The sequence below is a fragment of the Mytilus californianus genome, unplaced genomic scaffold, assembly GCF_021869535.1.
Source record: "Mytilus californianus isolate M0D057914Y unplaced genomic scaffold, xbMytCali1.0.p SCAF_6, whole genome shotgun sequence".
NCBI lineage: Eukaryota > Metazoa > Mollusca > Bivalvia > Mytilida > Mytilidae > Mytilus > Mytilus californianus.
The window spans coordinates 114,048,958-114,067,032 of NW_026262712.1; the positions used below are offsets into that span (position 1 = coordinate 114,048,958).

The following is an 18,075-nucleotide window of genomic DNA, read 5'->3' on the forward strand; positions in this document are numbered from 1 at the left end:
ATCAGATACATATATCTGTATGTTGCTTTAATCGCAATAATTAAACTTGCATTTTTGTTAATTCTACAAAAATCGCAATAATTAAACTCGCATTTTTGTTAATTCTCCAAATATCGCAATAATAAATGCACGCAATCATTTCTGAATTTACAGTAGACTATTTAGAATAAAATAAGTGATTGTGGATATAAGATTGATGGAGGCTTATCTTGTTGGAATTGCTGAGTTATATCTCTTTGAAACAAAAAGAATCATTCAAAATAATTGTGAAAAGATCTTTATGGTTGAGACTCCTTGACTTTTTAATCTGTCTGCCTGTATTAGATTTACTCGATTTTGAGTAACACACAATTTAATTGTCATATTCTCCCACATCTTCTTTTATTCATACTTATTTTGACCTTGTAGTTTTGTCAATAATTAGGCATATAGAATTATATTAATGAGAGTCAGTTTATTATCATTGACAATTTAAATACCGGTAGTACTTTTATCTTTTTCAGGAAGAAGTATCGGAGTTACAAGACATTCCAGTTTTCTTGGAGGAGGGTTTGGTAGAAAGGGTAAGAGTTCATTCTTTTGTTCAGAAAGCTCAAGTCCGCTTTCCTGTAAATACATTTATTTGTTAGAAGAAGAATTAATTCCAATATAAATGACTAAAACTTTCTTGCTGCATGTATTGTTTGAAAGAAATGCTACAACTATACAGTTTGAACAGAAGGAGATTCTTTTTCTTTTATCCAATGAGGAGATTTGGTGGTAAGAGTTAATTCCCTTGTATACAAAGCTATTCATGGTCCAAGGACACAGTTATTGTCCTTTGGTTTTCGTTGTCTACAAATATAGTCCCTAGTGTGAACAGTGTATAACTTGCATTTTTTTTTTGATACACTTTCCCAATTTATTTCTTGATATTTTATGCATGAAATATTAAGTAAGGGGATGAAATTACATGTTAAAAAAAATTTGGGTGCTGAATCTCTATGTTAAGTAGTGATTTGGTCCAGTTAAAAAAGGTCAAAAATTAGAATGTCTGAAGCTGTCAAACTGAATTTTAGCCCCCCTTAACACAGAATTGTCAATATTTTGAGTTAGAGCTGGTAGAAGTTTCTATAATTTTGATATTATTTGTATCAATAGTAGTACACTACACTGTAAAAATCTTTTCGAGATAGAGCAGGTGCGATTTTTTAAATTTGAATTTATTGTCTAAAAGAAATGCACTACGAAATAACTGTGTTCTCGGGCCTCATGTTTTCTTAATGGAGGATTAGGCAGAAGAAGATTAGAGTTAATTCCCTTGTATATAAAACTATTCTAGTTTTTGTGCAAACGATTTGTTAGAAACTTGAGTTACATACAATACCTGTATATTTTAAGATGCTTTTGATGGAGAAACCTTTGAGGACTATCTGGCAGTCAATGAAAGAGTTGGTTTCCTTACCTAAAACAGAGCTAGTTCCCTTACATAAAACTATCACATAATTAATATTTCATTTTACTTACTGGGGTATCAACATAAACAGCACTCCACTGTCCTAAACAAGGGTATAAGAAATTTAGATGTGTATATGGGGCTGTGGGAAAAGATATTATGAGATATATGGTTTGCTACTGACCCCAATAAGGATCCATAGAGGGTTAGTAACATCCTTAGGGGGTGAGGCCGAAGGCACTAACCCTCTGTGGATCCATAGGGGGTCAGTAGTGAACTGTATAACAAATTTATCGCACACAGACCTTTCCCTGCTAAGGTATGGATAAAAGTATGCAATGAAATACAAAAAGTTTAATTGATGATGTCACCATTAATAGTAAATGTGACATCATGAACCCCATATGAAATCTACTTACCCTCTATGAATCCATAGGGGGTCACCACATGATGGCATTAACCCAATCATAAGGTCATAATATACATGAGGTGCGATAAACCTTATTAGGGAGATGTACTATAACCAGTTCCTGTCAGTTGTTATAGAGAGATATTAAGATGAAAGATACATTGAATATTGAAGTGTAGAGATGGATTAATGTCATTTACTGTAATAAAGTGTGAATGTTGACTGTTAAAGAGATATGATCATGTGATGTTCAGTTTCTACCCTAAGGTCATATGTACTAATGATGGTCAGTTTTATACTGAAATTCTGACCTTTACTTTATAGGTCAATATAAGAGCATGACAAAATTATAAATACATAAAACATGACGCATTTACCCTGTATATATCATAACTTATACTTCTAATTGAATGTAATTGGACATCTTTACAGTACTCAACAATGTATATCACATACATTTATATAAGCAAAAATCTGAGTATTTTTAATAGGGGGCTTTATAATTTTTAGTTTGAATTTATTAATTAAAAGAATTATGCACAAATAAATAACTGTTCTCTGGTCTGTCAACTACATTTTAAAATAGAATTCTTCGACTGCACTACCTACTGTCTACTTTAATACATGCCACTGTTGCTTACATCCACTTCTTTTGAACTTTGGTGGATAGTTATATCATTGGCAATCATATCACATCTCCTTATTTTTATATTATATGATTATTACTGTAACATTTTCCTCAGGAATTAAATTGTGGTCTTGTTTCTCAGTGTTCTAAGCAAACAGGCATTTAACCCACATAAAATTAAAACATATATAAGGACATCATGAGTAAACATTAGTAAGACAGCAAGCCATCAACACAAGCAACCAAAGACTGAACATCTAGAGGTCAACCCTCACCTTTCAATATTAGACAAGCATCCATTGGAACTCCGAGAGATTTTGTCATTGACAACAACATTCTAAATCAAGAAAACAGTTAACTTCAACAACAACGTTTAACATTGACATGTTGGGTAAAACTAGTTTTCTATTGCAACTTTTCTTTTTGTGCATTTAAAATGTAATGATCATATAAAATTTGACTTTTTACCATCACTGACTTGTATTAATTTATGACATTGATATTGTGTTTCAAAAGACTCACATATTGGTCTTGTACAAAGACAGTTTAAATTTTGAGACAATGTATGGTTATTCTATATAATTTCTAAGTACTCCTTCAAATTTTACATTTATTGATCAGTTAAAAAAATTTAAAATACAGAAAAACCTAAGAAACATTGGCTCAGAAAAGCACTCAGTGATATAAATGTTTTACAAACAATATTAAAAAAAAATAGTAGATACTAATGTATCAAAAATGATGTACAGTTATTGGAAACAAATCATAAAGTACTAATTGTTATATATGTCACGGCTGTGGGAGCTATCTAATGAATCTAAATGTACCTGTTTTTAACTCTCAAATACATTGTTATTACCATGTAATAAATATGTCATACTTTGGAACATACATCTTTCACACTTTTAAATCACAAAAACACATTTTAATGGTCCTATTTGTCAAAATGTCATTTACAATTTTTTATGTGTTGGAATTATTAATGCTGAATTTGACAAATTGACGTTCTTTAAACGTTAAAATATTTTAAATTTTTGCGAGAAATGACCTTTTAAAAGTATTAATACAAGGGGGATAACTCAAAATGAATTGTGGTTTGAAATATGTTAAAGTAACAATATCAAATGTTAAAATTGTAAGACATGCAATACCTTGCTTAAGAGGAAAAACATTAAGTACAGAAGGGTATGGAATTGTTGAGTAACATTTTAATTCTCTTAATAGCATTCAATGGTAATTATAAGTTTCAATGGTTTGATTGACATATTTGTCATTATTTTTTTTTATTCATACTGAATCTTTTAAATCGGTCACCAACCTTTAATTTATTTACAAAACAATTTACATGAAATTTCTGTATTAAGTTTCCAGTAATTAATTTTGATTCCCAGTAAGATAATTAGAACCAATTAACTTTGTATTCTTGACACGATAAACATATTTATGCAAATAACATTTCATGCTTTGCATAAATAGAGTTATATTGTTTGAAATAACACCAACACAGCAAAAACAGAATATAAATACAGCACAAGATAAGTGGTAATGTTTTGATTTTAAGCAGAATAATCAATTAATCCTCATACTGGACAAATTCAGAATTAAATGATAGCCATTTATCTGCAAAAGGTCAAGGTTCTCTCCGTTAATCAGACTTCCTCCACAAGTAAAAACTGACCGATAGAAGAAGAAGAAGAAGAATTTTATTAATCTAATCAAGAACCCATAAAGGGCATCATTTACAACAATATTAAGCACAATATGATTGGAAAAAAGAAAAACTATATCCTAATATAATACTATCATATATTGGACAGGATCAGAGCCTAACACATCATGTGTCTTACATAACATTAACAATAATTGCATAATAATTTTATATATTTTGTATCCACCTGGATCTTATTTCTAAACACTTAATTATATAATTGCCTAGGCACATAAGAGTTGGTAAATGCTCATTTGTGAACAGCCAGAAATATTTTTTATCCTTGGGTAATTCTTTAAAATTATTACAAAAACTGTTTACTTTATCCCATAATAATTTTCTCTGTTCGTTATATAAAGGACAACTTACTGTGAAATGGGTCTCATCTTCAATAGAATTTGATCCATGTGATAGGCAGTGATGACATAGACGCTCACTTCTCTCTATGTATTTTTTACTATACCTATCTTTCTCAATTTTAAGATCATGTGCACTTATTCTCAATTTACATATAGCTCTTCTTATATTAAAATCTTTAATTGATAAATAAGCCTCCTTTACGAAGTCAGTCTTGAGGTTGAAATAATTTTCTAATTTACTATTACCTTGTGATAAGGTATCAGATCTTTTGACCCCCCAAAATGTTTTAAAACTGTTACAAAGTTTACATTTTACAAATTTAATTAATCTATTGAGCTTTGTATTCAAATTTTGTATATCAAGTGATTGAAGGACATATCTCATAGATGAATACCAACAATTAATGTTTCCTGCATCTAAAATTTTATTACAAACATAAGCATCATAAAGTAACCCATCGTCCAATTTGTTAAGCCTGTGTACATATTTTACCATAGATATAATGACAGAAAAATAAAGAGGAAATCTTGCAACCTCTGATAACACTGCCAAATTTGAGGCTTTTTTATTTACACCAAGAATATATTTTAGATACCTGAAATGTGATTTTTCCAAATAATCATTTATGTAAATTAATTCAAATAGATAATCACTTTTTTTCTTGCAAGCAGCAGAGTTAATCTTAAAGGTACCCCAGATTTCACTACAATATAATAAAATTGGTTTTATTGTGTGATCATATAAATGGATTGCAGTATCAATACTTGGATTACAAGCTGACATGGATTTTTGTAGTTTAAATTTTGCCTTTAAGGACTTTTTGAATAGCTCTTCTTTCCCCTGCTGAAAAAGACCACTGGAAGTAAAGACTATCCCTAAATATTTATATCTGTTAACACATTCTATAGCCTCATTATCTAAACAAAGTGATTCCTTCAAAAATTTTCCAGGCTTGTTAAAAATTAAAACTTTTGTTTTGGACAAGTTAACATCTAGACACCAATCAATACAATAAGTTTGCAGGTTATCAAGTCGGGTTTGCAGACCCTGTTTAGTGTTTGATAATATAATAATGTCATCGGCGTACATAAGACAATCAATTCTACGCCCATTGATATAAACAGCATCTGGACTCGACTCAAATCTTGGAGGCAGATCGTTAATGAAAAGCTTAAATAAATTTGGGCTTAGAACATCCCCTTGCCTAACCCCAACTAGCGAGCTGAAAGATGGCGTTAGTACATTACCCACTTTCACCGACATTTCATTTTTTCTGTACATGTCTTTTAAAATAGTATAAAATTTTCCAGATATGTTATTTTCCAATAATTTGTATCTAATACCACAGTGTATGACCCTATCAAAAGCCTTTTTAAAGTCCACAAAGCAAGCATAAATTTTCCCCCCTTTTCTGTTAGTATATTTATCTAATATGGTTTTTAAAACAAACATATGGTCAGATGTTCTGCTCTTTTTTGAGAAACCAACCTGACATGGATGAATTATATTATTTTTATCAAGATGAATGTCAAGTCTTTTATTAAGAATACTGTTAAATAATTTTCCAATGCATGAATTAATTGCTATGCCTCTGTAATTTTCAGGTTTACTAGGACTCCCTGCTTTAAAAATTGGACATATATAAGACAATGACCATTTGCGAGGGTATGTTCCAGAGCAGAATATCAAGTTAAAAAGTTTCTGCAAAACAGGTGCAAATATACTACCCCCTGATTTTAATATCTCGTTTGGGATACCATCTAGTCCTGCAGCTTTATTATTCTTTAGTTTATTTATAGCATCCAAAATTTCTTTTAGGGTTATTTTGTAATCCAGTTCACAAAAAGTTGGATTATTTTCTAAATTTTTTACTTTCTTGTTAATTTCCTCTAATCTGTCTTTAAATTTGTCAGAGTTGAGATTTAAAGATTGAAAATATGAAAACCAGACGTTAGTTTGAATAGAATGTTCTGGACCATCCAAATTGTCTTCTTTTAATTCTTTGATGAGATTCCAATAACTCTTTGGATTATTATCCCTTAGATTATCCAGACTGTCAAGAATGTTTTGTTTAAATTTCCTTTGTTTATATTTACGTAGCTTATTATACTCTCTATAACATTTATAGTAAGACCCTTTTATAATTGGGTCCCAGGGGAATTTTGATAACAGCTCACCTTTAGAAATAAGGCTTTTACGTTTTTGTACCAGGTCTTTGTCAAACCATTTTTTGTTTTTGTATTTACGTGCAACTTTTTTCTTGGTTTTACGGAATATTAAACATTTACTGGCAGCATTATCTATTATATCAAAACATTCATTAGCTGCCTTTTCAATATAGTCCTCTGAAAGATTAAATTTTGTGTCTAAAAAATTTTTGATACTATTTCTAATAATTGGCTGGCATAAAGTATCTTGAAGTTTTTGTGTAGAGGTTTCTGACCATATATATTTTCCTGGAAATAAAATAGTATTGTCTTGCTCCTTAGCTTTATGCGAGTAACTAGCTAACAGGCCAAATGTCAGTTTACAGTGACAGTCTGACAGAGTTGATAAAAAATCAGCAACATGAAAAAATAAAGTATCTTCAATCAAGTCTTCCGACATGATAACATAGTCAACCACACTACTACCTACTGCTTTTATACAAGTGTATTTACCATAAGAATCGCCCCACATTCTTCCATTTAAAATACGTAATTTGGACGCAATACACAAGTCCAGAAGTTGTTTACCTCTTGAATCTACTTTCATATCATAACTTAATCTCTTATCTTGAATAATATCACAACTATAATTATCATACATTGGTATATGTGTATCATTAACATCATTTATTATAAAATCTGGCTCTGTCCCTGTCCTTGCATTTAAGTCCCCACACAATATAATACTACCTTGATGGCTAAAATTTATGATATCTTTTTCTATGTTTTCTAGTGTGTCATCTTCTGATTGATCAACATAAAATGAAGTAGCTGGTATAATATATGCCAAACATAGGAATATATCTGTACTTAGATTAAAATAATGTTTATCAAACTGTAACCATTGATAATCTTTACATGTATTTATCAAAATCTTGATGCCCTTGCGAACTTCATATTTGATCAAAATACCTAAGCCCCCATAGTATCTAGAGTTAGCTGATTGTGGTCTACAAATAGGGTAATAGTTAAAACCCTCAATATTGACTGTAGTGTTATAACCTACATGGGTCTCAGTTAATAGTATAACATCATATTTTCTTATCTCTTGAAGAAAAAGGGGATCTGTTATTTTATCATGATGCTTTGAAATAAGCCCACCTATGTTCCAAACACAAAATGTTATGTTGTGAAAAAAATTATTTCTCTTTTGACTGGTCATAATTGCTTTTTTAATAGTAATCTTTTAAAATTCCCTCTCACCACTGGTTAATTGTACAATAATCTTTTATTAACTTTGACAGTCAGCTTTTGGGCAGGTAATATGAATATGAAATCCTTGTAAAATAATAAAACTCTTTTCCCTCTTATAAAATAACAAACTCCTCTAACTAAGGAAGGGCAAAAATGAAATTATCTTTTTATTGTCCTATATAAATGACAATTTAAGTTTAGATAAAACAGAAAGCAAAACAAAATCTAGCTACAATTGTTTACAATATATCAAACAAAACTTAATTATAACTGGCAACTTTATCTTCTTTACTAAGAAAATCTAAATACAAATGTATCAGCATATTAAGGCTGCCCATATCCACGACCCCGACTTTGATAATTGTTATAAGTGTTATAACCGCGACCACGATATCCACCACGCCCACGATATCCACCACGTCCACGATATCCGCCTCTTGATCCGTTATTCAGGTTAACATTGCTGTTATAAAAAGGTCTACGTTTTGGTAGATCTAGTGCTTCATCAACTATATCCCGAATATTTGCTGCAAACACGTTTACACCTTGATCTGAAAGGTGATATTTATCATCCTCACTAAGAAATCTAGGGATTGCTCTGCCTTTATTAGCTAGGTTACTGTGATCACACAGATAAACTTTTTCGGTATCAAAGTATTCCTGCTTCAATAAAGCACTTATCAACTGACCTTTCATATTGAAGCTTTCGTTGTCAGCTCTAGGTGTTGGTGTAGATAAGATAACTTTTGAAGATGGATATAAATCACATGTTAAAGATATAATTTCCTTCATTTTGTTAACACAAATTTCTGCACTTTTTTCACGTAGCTCATTTGTTAAGGAGTGAAACGCAATTATATCAGGTGCATGCTCAATTTCTCGCAAACTTTTCTCGGTATCAGGTAAAGTGTAAGCAATTCGCTTCTCCATTGTAAACTTTGATGACAATTTAGATACATCAATTCTTTCAATATTTGACGTTCCAATTAATATAACATGTGGTTTGTCTGCATTATTTTGACGCAAGTTGCTTTGTGTAGATCGTCTTGTTCTTGATGGAACATCCTGAAAATGCGCTGCACCATCATCTCTACATGCATGTTGTTTGAGACTGTATAGCTCATCATCTTTTTCTTCTAATCTAGATTTCAGTTCATTGCATGAGCTTACTAAAGTTTTAAGTTTATCATCTTTCTCATGTATTGTAGTTTCTAATTTATTAATTTCAAACTCAAATTGCTTCTGTGATTTGTTATGGTTCACCTTTTGAAGCTCAGACTGAGATGTTTGCTGATCAAGTTTTGACTGTACCTGAAACTTGTCCAATTCTGTTGTGTGTTTAACCTGTTGTAATGACATCTTCAAATCAGAGTTTTCATGCTCAAGTGTATTTAATTTGTTGAAAAATTTCTGATCACATGCATTTGTGGAATCAGATTTGGCAACTTGAATTTTGGAAACACTTTCAAGTACTTTTGCAAGTTTATTATCATTTTCTTTAAGGTGATTTAGATATGAATCTTCCATTGTTTTCATTTTAGCTGAAAAAAGTTCAGATTGTTTTGTACAAATCTTATCTAGAGCAAGTACGAAGAAGTTTTCCATTCTCTCTAACATTTTCTCAGGTCTAAATTGTGTTACTGACCATTCATTATTTTGGTTGTTTACTTGAGGTTCACTGTTATTGTTTAAATCACCTCTGTTTTCAAATAATTGCTTTCCATGTGTTTGGTCATTATTAACTTTGTCCTCATTTGAGTCATTGTCATGTTTACCTGATTCACTGGTAACATCAGTGTTTGCCTCGTTGCCCTCTTCTACAGTGCTAGGTGTATCATGCTGGACAACCCGGTCACCATTGAACTCTTTAATTTTATTAATCAGTGCAATTAGGATGGGAAAGTCATGTTGAACAAATTTGTCTTTGGCCTTACCCTGAGTCTGAATCACCCCAGTGTTAATAAAGAATGTTATTTTGTAGAGAAGGGGGGTTTCTGAATCATGTGTATGCTTCGTTGAGATTTCAATACATATGGCTTTATTACCTCCTGCATTCTTATTCCAATCAGCTGGATCGTCAAACCACCTTATGTCATGTTCAGCGGAATTACCAAGATGATCATAATACCATACATGAAGAGTTTTGATCCACAAGAGAATTCGATCAACTTTCACACGAAAGGCAACCATGTTTGCCTTGTCCTCATATAGATTTATGTCTATCGACTCATATTTAGTTCGTTTGGCCTTATCGCCTGCTGGCGTTTTTAACTTTGTAGGTATACATTCAGGAGGATATTCTGAGTAAATGCTATCCAGACTAAGGTCGTTGGACTCTTCAATTGTTTTGATAATAGTTTCAATTGTTATTTCATTGTCCGCCATTTTGTTTATGTGCGATACACGCTGATCAGTTGAACCACGATATATGCAGGTTAATCAATAAAATGCTCAAGCGACACACTTACATAGGGTTAGTTCATATAATTAATATCAATTTAACTAATTTTCATGATGTTATGCTGTCGGGAAACGTGGAAGTAGGCAGCATTTTTCTCTGCTAAATTTCCATTGCCGCTTTCTAGTCAAGGGCAGATAATAAATATGATGATATACATGTTGCAGCTAGAAGTCAAGAGTACTGAAAGTGGCATTTAACACTAACAATCAATCAGTCAGAATTGATTGTACCTATAATAATTCAAGACTTTAGGTAATGTCTTTACAAACTTAAATGTGAAGTAATAAGTGTTTTAAGTGTTTTTTACTTAAAAGCAAAAATAGAATCTTAAGGAGGAAATGAATTTTAAGCAATAATTTCCTGTCTACAAGTTATATTACATTTTTATAAAAAAAAAAAATGTTGTTTTAAGCACTTGCACATATTGTATGTATTAGAATTTCTGTCTCAATATTTTTGAATGGATAATTGGGTGCATGTGATAATGAATTGGTTATAGATAGAATCATTAAGTACAAGTAAAATATAAAATATTTTTAAACCCAGCTTATGTGGTACTTAACTGACAAGGATTCCTGTTTTCCTGCAGAAGTTCATGGTTCTCTCAATGTTGCCTTAATTGTTCACCATGACTTATCACATAAAGTTAGTTTGGAATACAGATAAAAGGTCAAAGTCATAACTAAGAATTGATGTTGCAGACCTTAGGTTCCTAATAGAAACTAAAATTTCAATGACGATGTTTTGTTTAACTATTTCCACTACTAAAACAGTCAAATGTTGCAGACCCAAGGTCCATGTTTAGAATTGTTTCTAGTCGTCACTACCCTCTAAACTCTGAGGTTTTGAGTTTGAAACTCATTTGTGGTGCAGTGCGTTTGAATCAGATATTGAAAGAGAAAGAGTGGAAGTTTTTTTTATCCTCAGCTTTGCACTGTGCACTCCATCTTCCCTCCATCAATATAATCTGGCCTCCATGAAAAAGCCATGAGTGCTTACAGTGGCTAAAAACTCCAACAAACATACAAATAAATTGAGTCCACTCTCCAGCTTAAGTATGTCTAAGAGTTCAATTATGATAGGTGGCCTAAGTAGTCCTACTACTGTATCACTTAAGCCTGTCAACACTGAGGTGTGAGTTTAAATCCCACACGTGGCAGGTGTGTTTGACTCCAATCTTAATTAACTAGGATTGTCAGTTTTCATACTGAAGACACTGCAGCTTCTTCCACCAATAAAAACTGACTGCCACGAAATAGCCAACAGCATTGAAAGTGGCTTAAAACACCAAATAATCAATCAATGATGATAATTTGTATGATATAGTCTATACAATATGAGACTTGATACATAACTTTTGACCTTTAAAAAAATCATATTGCAAGAAATTTTTTTTAAATGAAAGCAAACTTCGAGAATGATGGCCTTCACCTTAAAGATAAGTTGAGTTTTGCCTACAATATGACAGTAATTTTATTGTGCAAGTAGAAAAACAACATGAAGTTTGTAACAATTTACCTGTCTGCATTAAAATTTTGATTGACATTGACAAAGACAATGACACGAACCTTTAGTTGTAGGTATATGTTTATCATCCTGAGCATGATGGCAGGAATTTGCCACCAAGGTTTATTTTTGTAAACATTTTTAATAGACTATTTTTTGTGAATAATTAGCTAAATATTGAAATAGTCAAAAATAAAATTTGGAATAGTTGAAGACAGACTTAAGAAGAAGAAGTTGCTGAAGTACAAATCTTGATTATTTTCTTCCTCCTTAGAAGAATGTGACTTGATCAAGGATTTTACCAGTATTCAAAAGGTTTAGTGGTAGGAGTAAAGCTATCAGAAACAATATTCATTGAAGCTTAGTGGTAGGAGTAAAGCTATCAGAAACAATATTCATTGAAGCTAGTTTTTAAAGAGAAGTAAATAAGTAATAACTGCAATTGGATAACAAAAAACCTTTGTTTCAAATATTGGAGTAAAATTATGGAAAATAATTGAGTATTGTAATGATAGCATGGATATGATGCTACTTCATTTAATTGACAATTAATATTACAGCTGCTCAGGTGAGATAACGAGAATATCTACCTATGATTTATGACTTCAAAGAGACTGACACCTGGAGTTTTATTGTTATTCTGAGATAACTGGTCAACTTCTTCAGAAACTTATTAGAATTCAATCATTATAAACCAGGAGATAAGATGATATCATTGTTATTGGGCATTGATAATTGGTTTATATGATTACCATAGATTATAAAATATAGCTATAATTATCCAAATATTTACAGTTTTAGTGCCATTTTTGTTAAAATATTGTGACAGATTTATGGTATTTAATTACCAATAATGATTCTTCTCAATATCAGTTTGTCTGGCTGCCTGGAATAATTTTTTGTTAGAAGCTTTTAAAGTTTTTTTTATATAATGGAGGTCGATGAATTTGATGTAGATGGAGAGTTCCATTTTGGAGGTTTTCACAAGGAAAGTTTCGATGTTATGAAAAAAACACGGTGGTCAAAAAGGCGACATTCAGATGTTTGTGAGTATATTTATTATATTTAGTTTTTTATGGTAATATGAAACTGACATGTAACAGTCTGCCAGTCCGAAATGAATAAAATTATATATAAATATTTCTTTGGGATATAAATAGATGTAGTGAAGCTTATTTATGATAATTGAGGGATAGTGTCATTGTCTTGTTTTGTTGACATAATAGACCATGTACCTTTTTCAAAGCTTACTTTCCTTGTCAAGAGTTGTCTTTCTTTGAATCAGATATCCCTTTAAGGAACTATTGGGAAAATTCTGTATTCTATATTTTTGTTCAAATTAAAGATTTATATACATCTGTAGCACAGAAAAAAAATAGATGTCTTAATGTGTTTATTTGTTTCATTTGGTTGGTGTAGATCCCAGGTCTCCTTTTGTTCATATTAAAAGTAGGTGTTGATGCATTTCAATACAATGCTAATATTTTCTTATAATACCAACTTTTATCTCCGGAGTATGGTTACCTAACTCTGTGGTAGGACATTTTGGTACTAGGTCAATTAGAGCAAGTGTTTGAGAAAATATTTGAAAATGTATTTGTAAAATGATAAATGGGAGGTAATTCCTATGAATATTCCTCATTTAATTACCATTAGTTAAAGAAAAGTTCACAAAAAATATATTTGATCTCTTCTTGCAGTAATAGCATATAGGAAACAGAAGTCTGACTTTACATTCCTTGTCATTTCATTTCAAGAAATGGTCTTAATTACCTTTGCAGGTACATTTATATGTCTACCCGGTACTCTTAGTGAATGATTATTGAGATATACTTTAATTGATACAAGAAACATGGCACACTAAGATAATACATTCTTTGAAGTGTCCTTTCAAGGACATGTTGCATATTTTATATCTTCAACAAGGGGTCTTATTTAGTAGGTACTTGTCTTATTTCATAATATCTCAATGTATTTTGTTATTTGAAGAATTTGGAATTATTTTGTATAAATTCTTTGACAACTTTTTTTAGACTTGGAACATATTTTTCTGACATCTGAAAATAGTTGAAGGCTGTTTGTTGCTCTTTAGATGTCTTTTAGTTATTTGTGTTGTTTAGTTGCTGTCTCATTGAGGTAAACCACACAATCTCCTTAATACTTAAATAACAAATACTTGAAATTAAAAACACAACAAAATAAAATTTTGCATCCGAAAGTACTTTTTATCATTAATGAGTCCTGGAAAATTTAATCTTAAACAAAAATATAATGACAACCTCTACATGTTACATTTTTTAACGTTTGTAATGTAACATGTAAAAGAGGTTTTTCCAAATTAACATATACTATGAGCATTGTATGCTTCAAATTAAATGTAAATTAAAAAATACCAAGGAATGATACATATACTTAACTTGATGAGCAAAGAATGTCTTGCTGGAATAATCTGTGTTAGTAGCCCACTGTCCATTATTTTGGATTCATTCCAATTGTAACCACAATCCTGTCCTCTTTTCCTCAAATGTTGGCCGACCGATTAAACTTATTACTGTGTTTGTAGATACATGAGCAACACTGCAGGTGCCACATGTGGAGCAGAATCTACTTAACCTTCTGAAGCACCTGAGATCATCCCTGTTTTTGGAAAGATTGGAACTATTGTTCCAAGTCTTTCCTAAGGCACCAGCCTTCCAAATATACAAAATATAAACACACTGAAATACAGTTCCCTATAATTCTCATGTCTGTGTACATATAAACTGTGAAAAAATTTGGGTTATTTAAATAAAAAAATATCTTTTGAGTCGTTCATTGAAGTCTGTATGTCTTTAAGTTCTTGTCAATTTGCAGGCTATTTTTGTCATTTTAATTAGTTAAGAGTAATGTTACAATACCAGTATGATTGACAACTGGATGATCACTAAACAATTAGAGACAAGGTGGGGCCTTAATTACAATGTCCCACCTCCTTAAATGCCAATCATATTGACCAAATTACTAATCATCCTCAGTCTTACATAATTAAACAATCCCTTCATTATACATCTCAATACACAAATACTTGACCTCATTATTGAATACACAAATATATATATAGTGTTTGGTATTACTATAAATTTTCACTTCTTCGTACTATGAACATAAAAATTATTTATTTTGTAAAAAAATTTCCTTTCTCTATTTGAACTGTACACGTATACCTAACAACAAAATTATTTTCATTTACCTGTGTTTAAAGTAATTGCAAATGGCTGATATTTTTTGTTCAAGCATATTGTTTTTCTTAAATTGTTAACATTTCACAGCGGTATAACATGTTACTTTAATTATTCTTCCCTTAGTTTATTTATTTTGTATTTACATTGTATCATAGATAAAATTTATTTGTTCAGTGAATGTTCACTGGTGTTAATATGTCTTTTGATTGAGTTAAGCAATTTCAATTGATATTTTATAGTGTGTCTTTCTATGTTGTGATGTTACACTATTGTTTCAGATATGGGTGGAGGTTTGGTACCATTAAAATGTTTAAACCCGCTGCAATTGTTTGCACCTGTCATAAGCCAGGAATCTGATGTTCAGTAGTTGTCGTTTGTTGATGTGGTTCATAAGTGTTCTTGTTTCTCGTTTTTTGTATATATTAGACTGTTGGTTTTCCCGTTTGAATGGTTTTACACTAGTAATTTTTGGGTCCCTTTATAGTTTGCTGTTTGGTGTGAGCCAAGGCTCTGTGTTGAAGACTGTACTTTGACCTATAATGGTTTACTTTTATAAATTTTGACTTGGATGGAGAGTTGTCTCATTGGCACTCATACCACATCTTATATCTATATAGAAATGATAGATTTATTCATTCCCTATTACTTTTGATCTACACACATAAAATGATTCTATAAATTATGTCTGAAAGATCAAAGTACTGAAGTACTGAACATCGGATGACCACAAGTTCTTGAGGATGGTCAAAAGCACTTGTCTCAGAAAAAAAAACATATCTCTTTACCTGAAACTGAGGTTAATGTACAGAGATATATTTTTTTCTGAGACAAGTTCGTGCGTGGATGATGAATAAATGACAGGAAATTCAACTTCACCGTAATAACTACATGTATTATATTGTAGTGATACAAATCAGTATACACTGATTTGTTGTTATATAATTATATTAAAATAACAGTTACATACATATATGATTTGCATCCATTTGTATATCATTCTATTCTACTATTCTAATAATAGTGCAATGCAAGTGCATGGTGGACACTTTTCTGTAAAAATTCGATTTTTCTAAGATTGGATACGAGTAGGCATTCATATTTTCCCGCAAAAACAATTACAGAGTTACCGGTCCTTCAAAACGTTCTTTGAGATATTCTTCCGCATGCTTTAACACAATTTTTCGGTACGTGTGCATTGATATTATCAATGATTTTTTACTTATATATATATATATATATCTAACTACAAAACATTTTCATATTATTAATTTATGTTGTAAACAAAAATATTTTTATCAGTATTCATTGAAGAGATGTATTTATATCAAACGATAAGGAATGTTATTTTGCATTCGTTTATGTGCGCATATTTATCATGTTTATAGATCGCGGTTACAAACCCAAAACTAATTTACATAATGGAAATCTAGGCGATAGCAATACATCGGATTGACCTCAAGGTCATCGCGATGTTATAAATGATTAAGGATTAACATTATTTTAGTTCATTCCCCACCAAGGGTCTTTTAGCAATATTAGTCATTACAGGATTACAGGAAGCATATTTTTGCAAGAATGATTCCACATTTCAATAAATTAACTTTTTAAAGTTTTTTTAAATGTTGAAAAAGTACATTTTCAATGCCCTTCTCTGGAAAATATTAAATTATAAATTAAAATACACTCTACAACTTTTAATCTTCAGTGTCATATAATCATGATAATTGTTTTCAAAATCAATAAACAATTCTTAGAGATGGAAAATAGTATACCTATGTTTCAACTTACAAAATGCCCCCAAAACAACCTTTTTAAATTCATTTTTGGAGACAATATAGATCTTAGTGTCAAGTCTATCTGTTGATCCAATGTCCTACAAGGGAAATTGATAAATCTTTATTTGGTAATTTCTTCTGTTTCTAAAGATGAAACATGTAACAGGGAAGATTATTTGGTTAAGATTTAAAATTGCAATTTAAACGAAATTGTTTTGCAAATTAAGGGACTAGCTATCATTGATTCAGATTTAGCTCATAACAGGCTATTATTTGAACTTGGAATTATTTTTAATTATGGAATTTGCATAATTTCTTGTGCTTGAAAATTTTAATAAATTCCATGTTTATTTAGTATTATAATGTTTTGAGCGGTTCATTACACTTTCCATACAATGTATTTTGTATAGATAGTGTTGTGCGCGGCACAGTACATTCTATTGAAAATGTACTATCTTCTGTATAATAGAAAGTGTTGTGCACAGCACAGAACATTGAAGTACAGAATAAACATGGAATTTATTAAAAATTTCAAGCACAAGAAATTATGCAAATTCCATAATTAAAAATAATTCCAAGTTCAAAATATAGCCTGTTTCATTTTATCTACTGAAAAAGTGCTTATTCTTTTAAAGACCTGCAGATAATGCAATTGGCAGCAATAGTGCTATATTAATGGTCTTTTTTTATCACACAATACCTAAATATAATTTGAAGTTATTCAAACCACTCTTCCAATCTTTCCATGAGTGATTTCCGTGAGGTTTATGTTGCTCAGTCTTATTTTTTTTTTGTAGTGTTTTGTATAACGTTGTTTGTCCTTTGGTCATTTTGCGTGTTTTGTTTTGGCGTATTCAGTTGGTTCTAATTATGAGTTTGAATGTCATTTTGGTATTTTTCACCTCTCGGTATTTTTCACCTCTCTTTTTTAAATGAATGAGATTTGTATTAAAAAAGTATTTAAATCTTACTCCCCCTGAAAATCAGTTATATATAGATTCCACCACTGCATCATGTGTGTAATGATATTTCTCCACTCATGACAGTTAACTTTAAAATTTAAAAAGGGAGGATTGAAGAGCTTTTTGAATATTTAAAATTTAACTGTTGAGAGAGGAGAAATATCATAATACACGAGATATAATGGTGGAATCTAATTCTCTTATGATTT

The 18,075-nt window shown here is 30.8% G+C and overlaps 1 protein-coding gene across 5 annotated transcripts in view; it reads left to right on the forward strand.

The window, feature by feature from the left end:
* Positions 1-18,075, forward strand: part of LOC127706471 (rho family-interacting cell polarization regulator 2-like) — an 86,480-nt gene that overhangs the window by 19,698 nt on the left and 48,707 nt on the right. For 4 of the 5 annotated variants that reach the window (XM_052211115.1, XM_052211113.1, XM_052211111.1 and 1 more), the window contains exon 2: positions 504-563. Coding sequence is in view for 4 of the 5 variants with exons in the window: in XM_052211113.1 (XP_052067073.1) it covers positions 504-563 (60 nt within the window). In the remaining variant the exon portion in view is untranslated. Of the gene's footprint in view, positions 1-503; positions 564-12,820; positions 12,955-18,075 lie in introns of those variants that run through there. The other variant, XM_052211114.1, reaches the window with a different exon arrangement.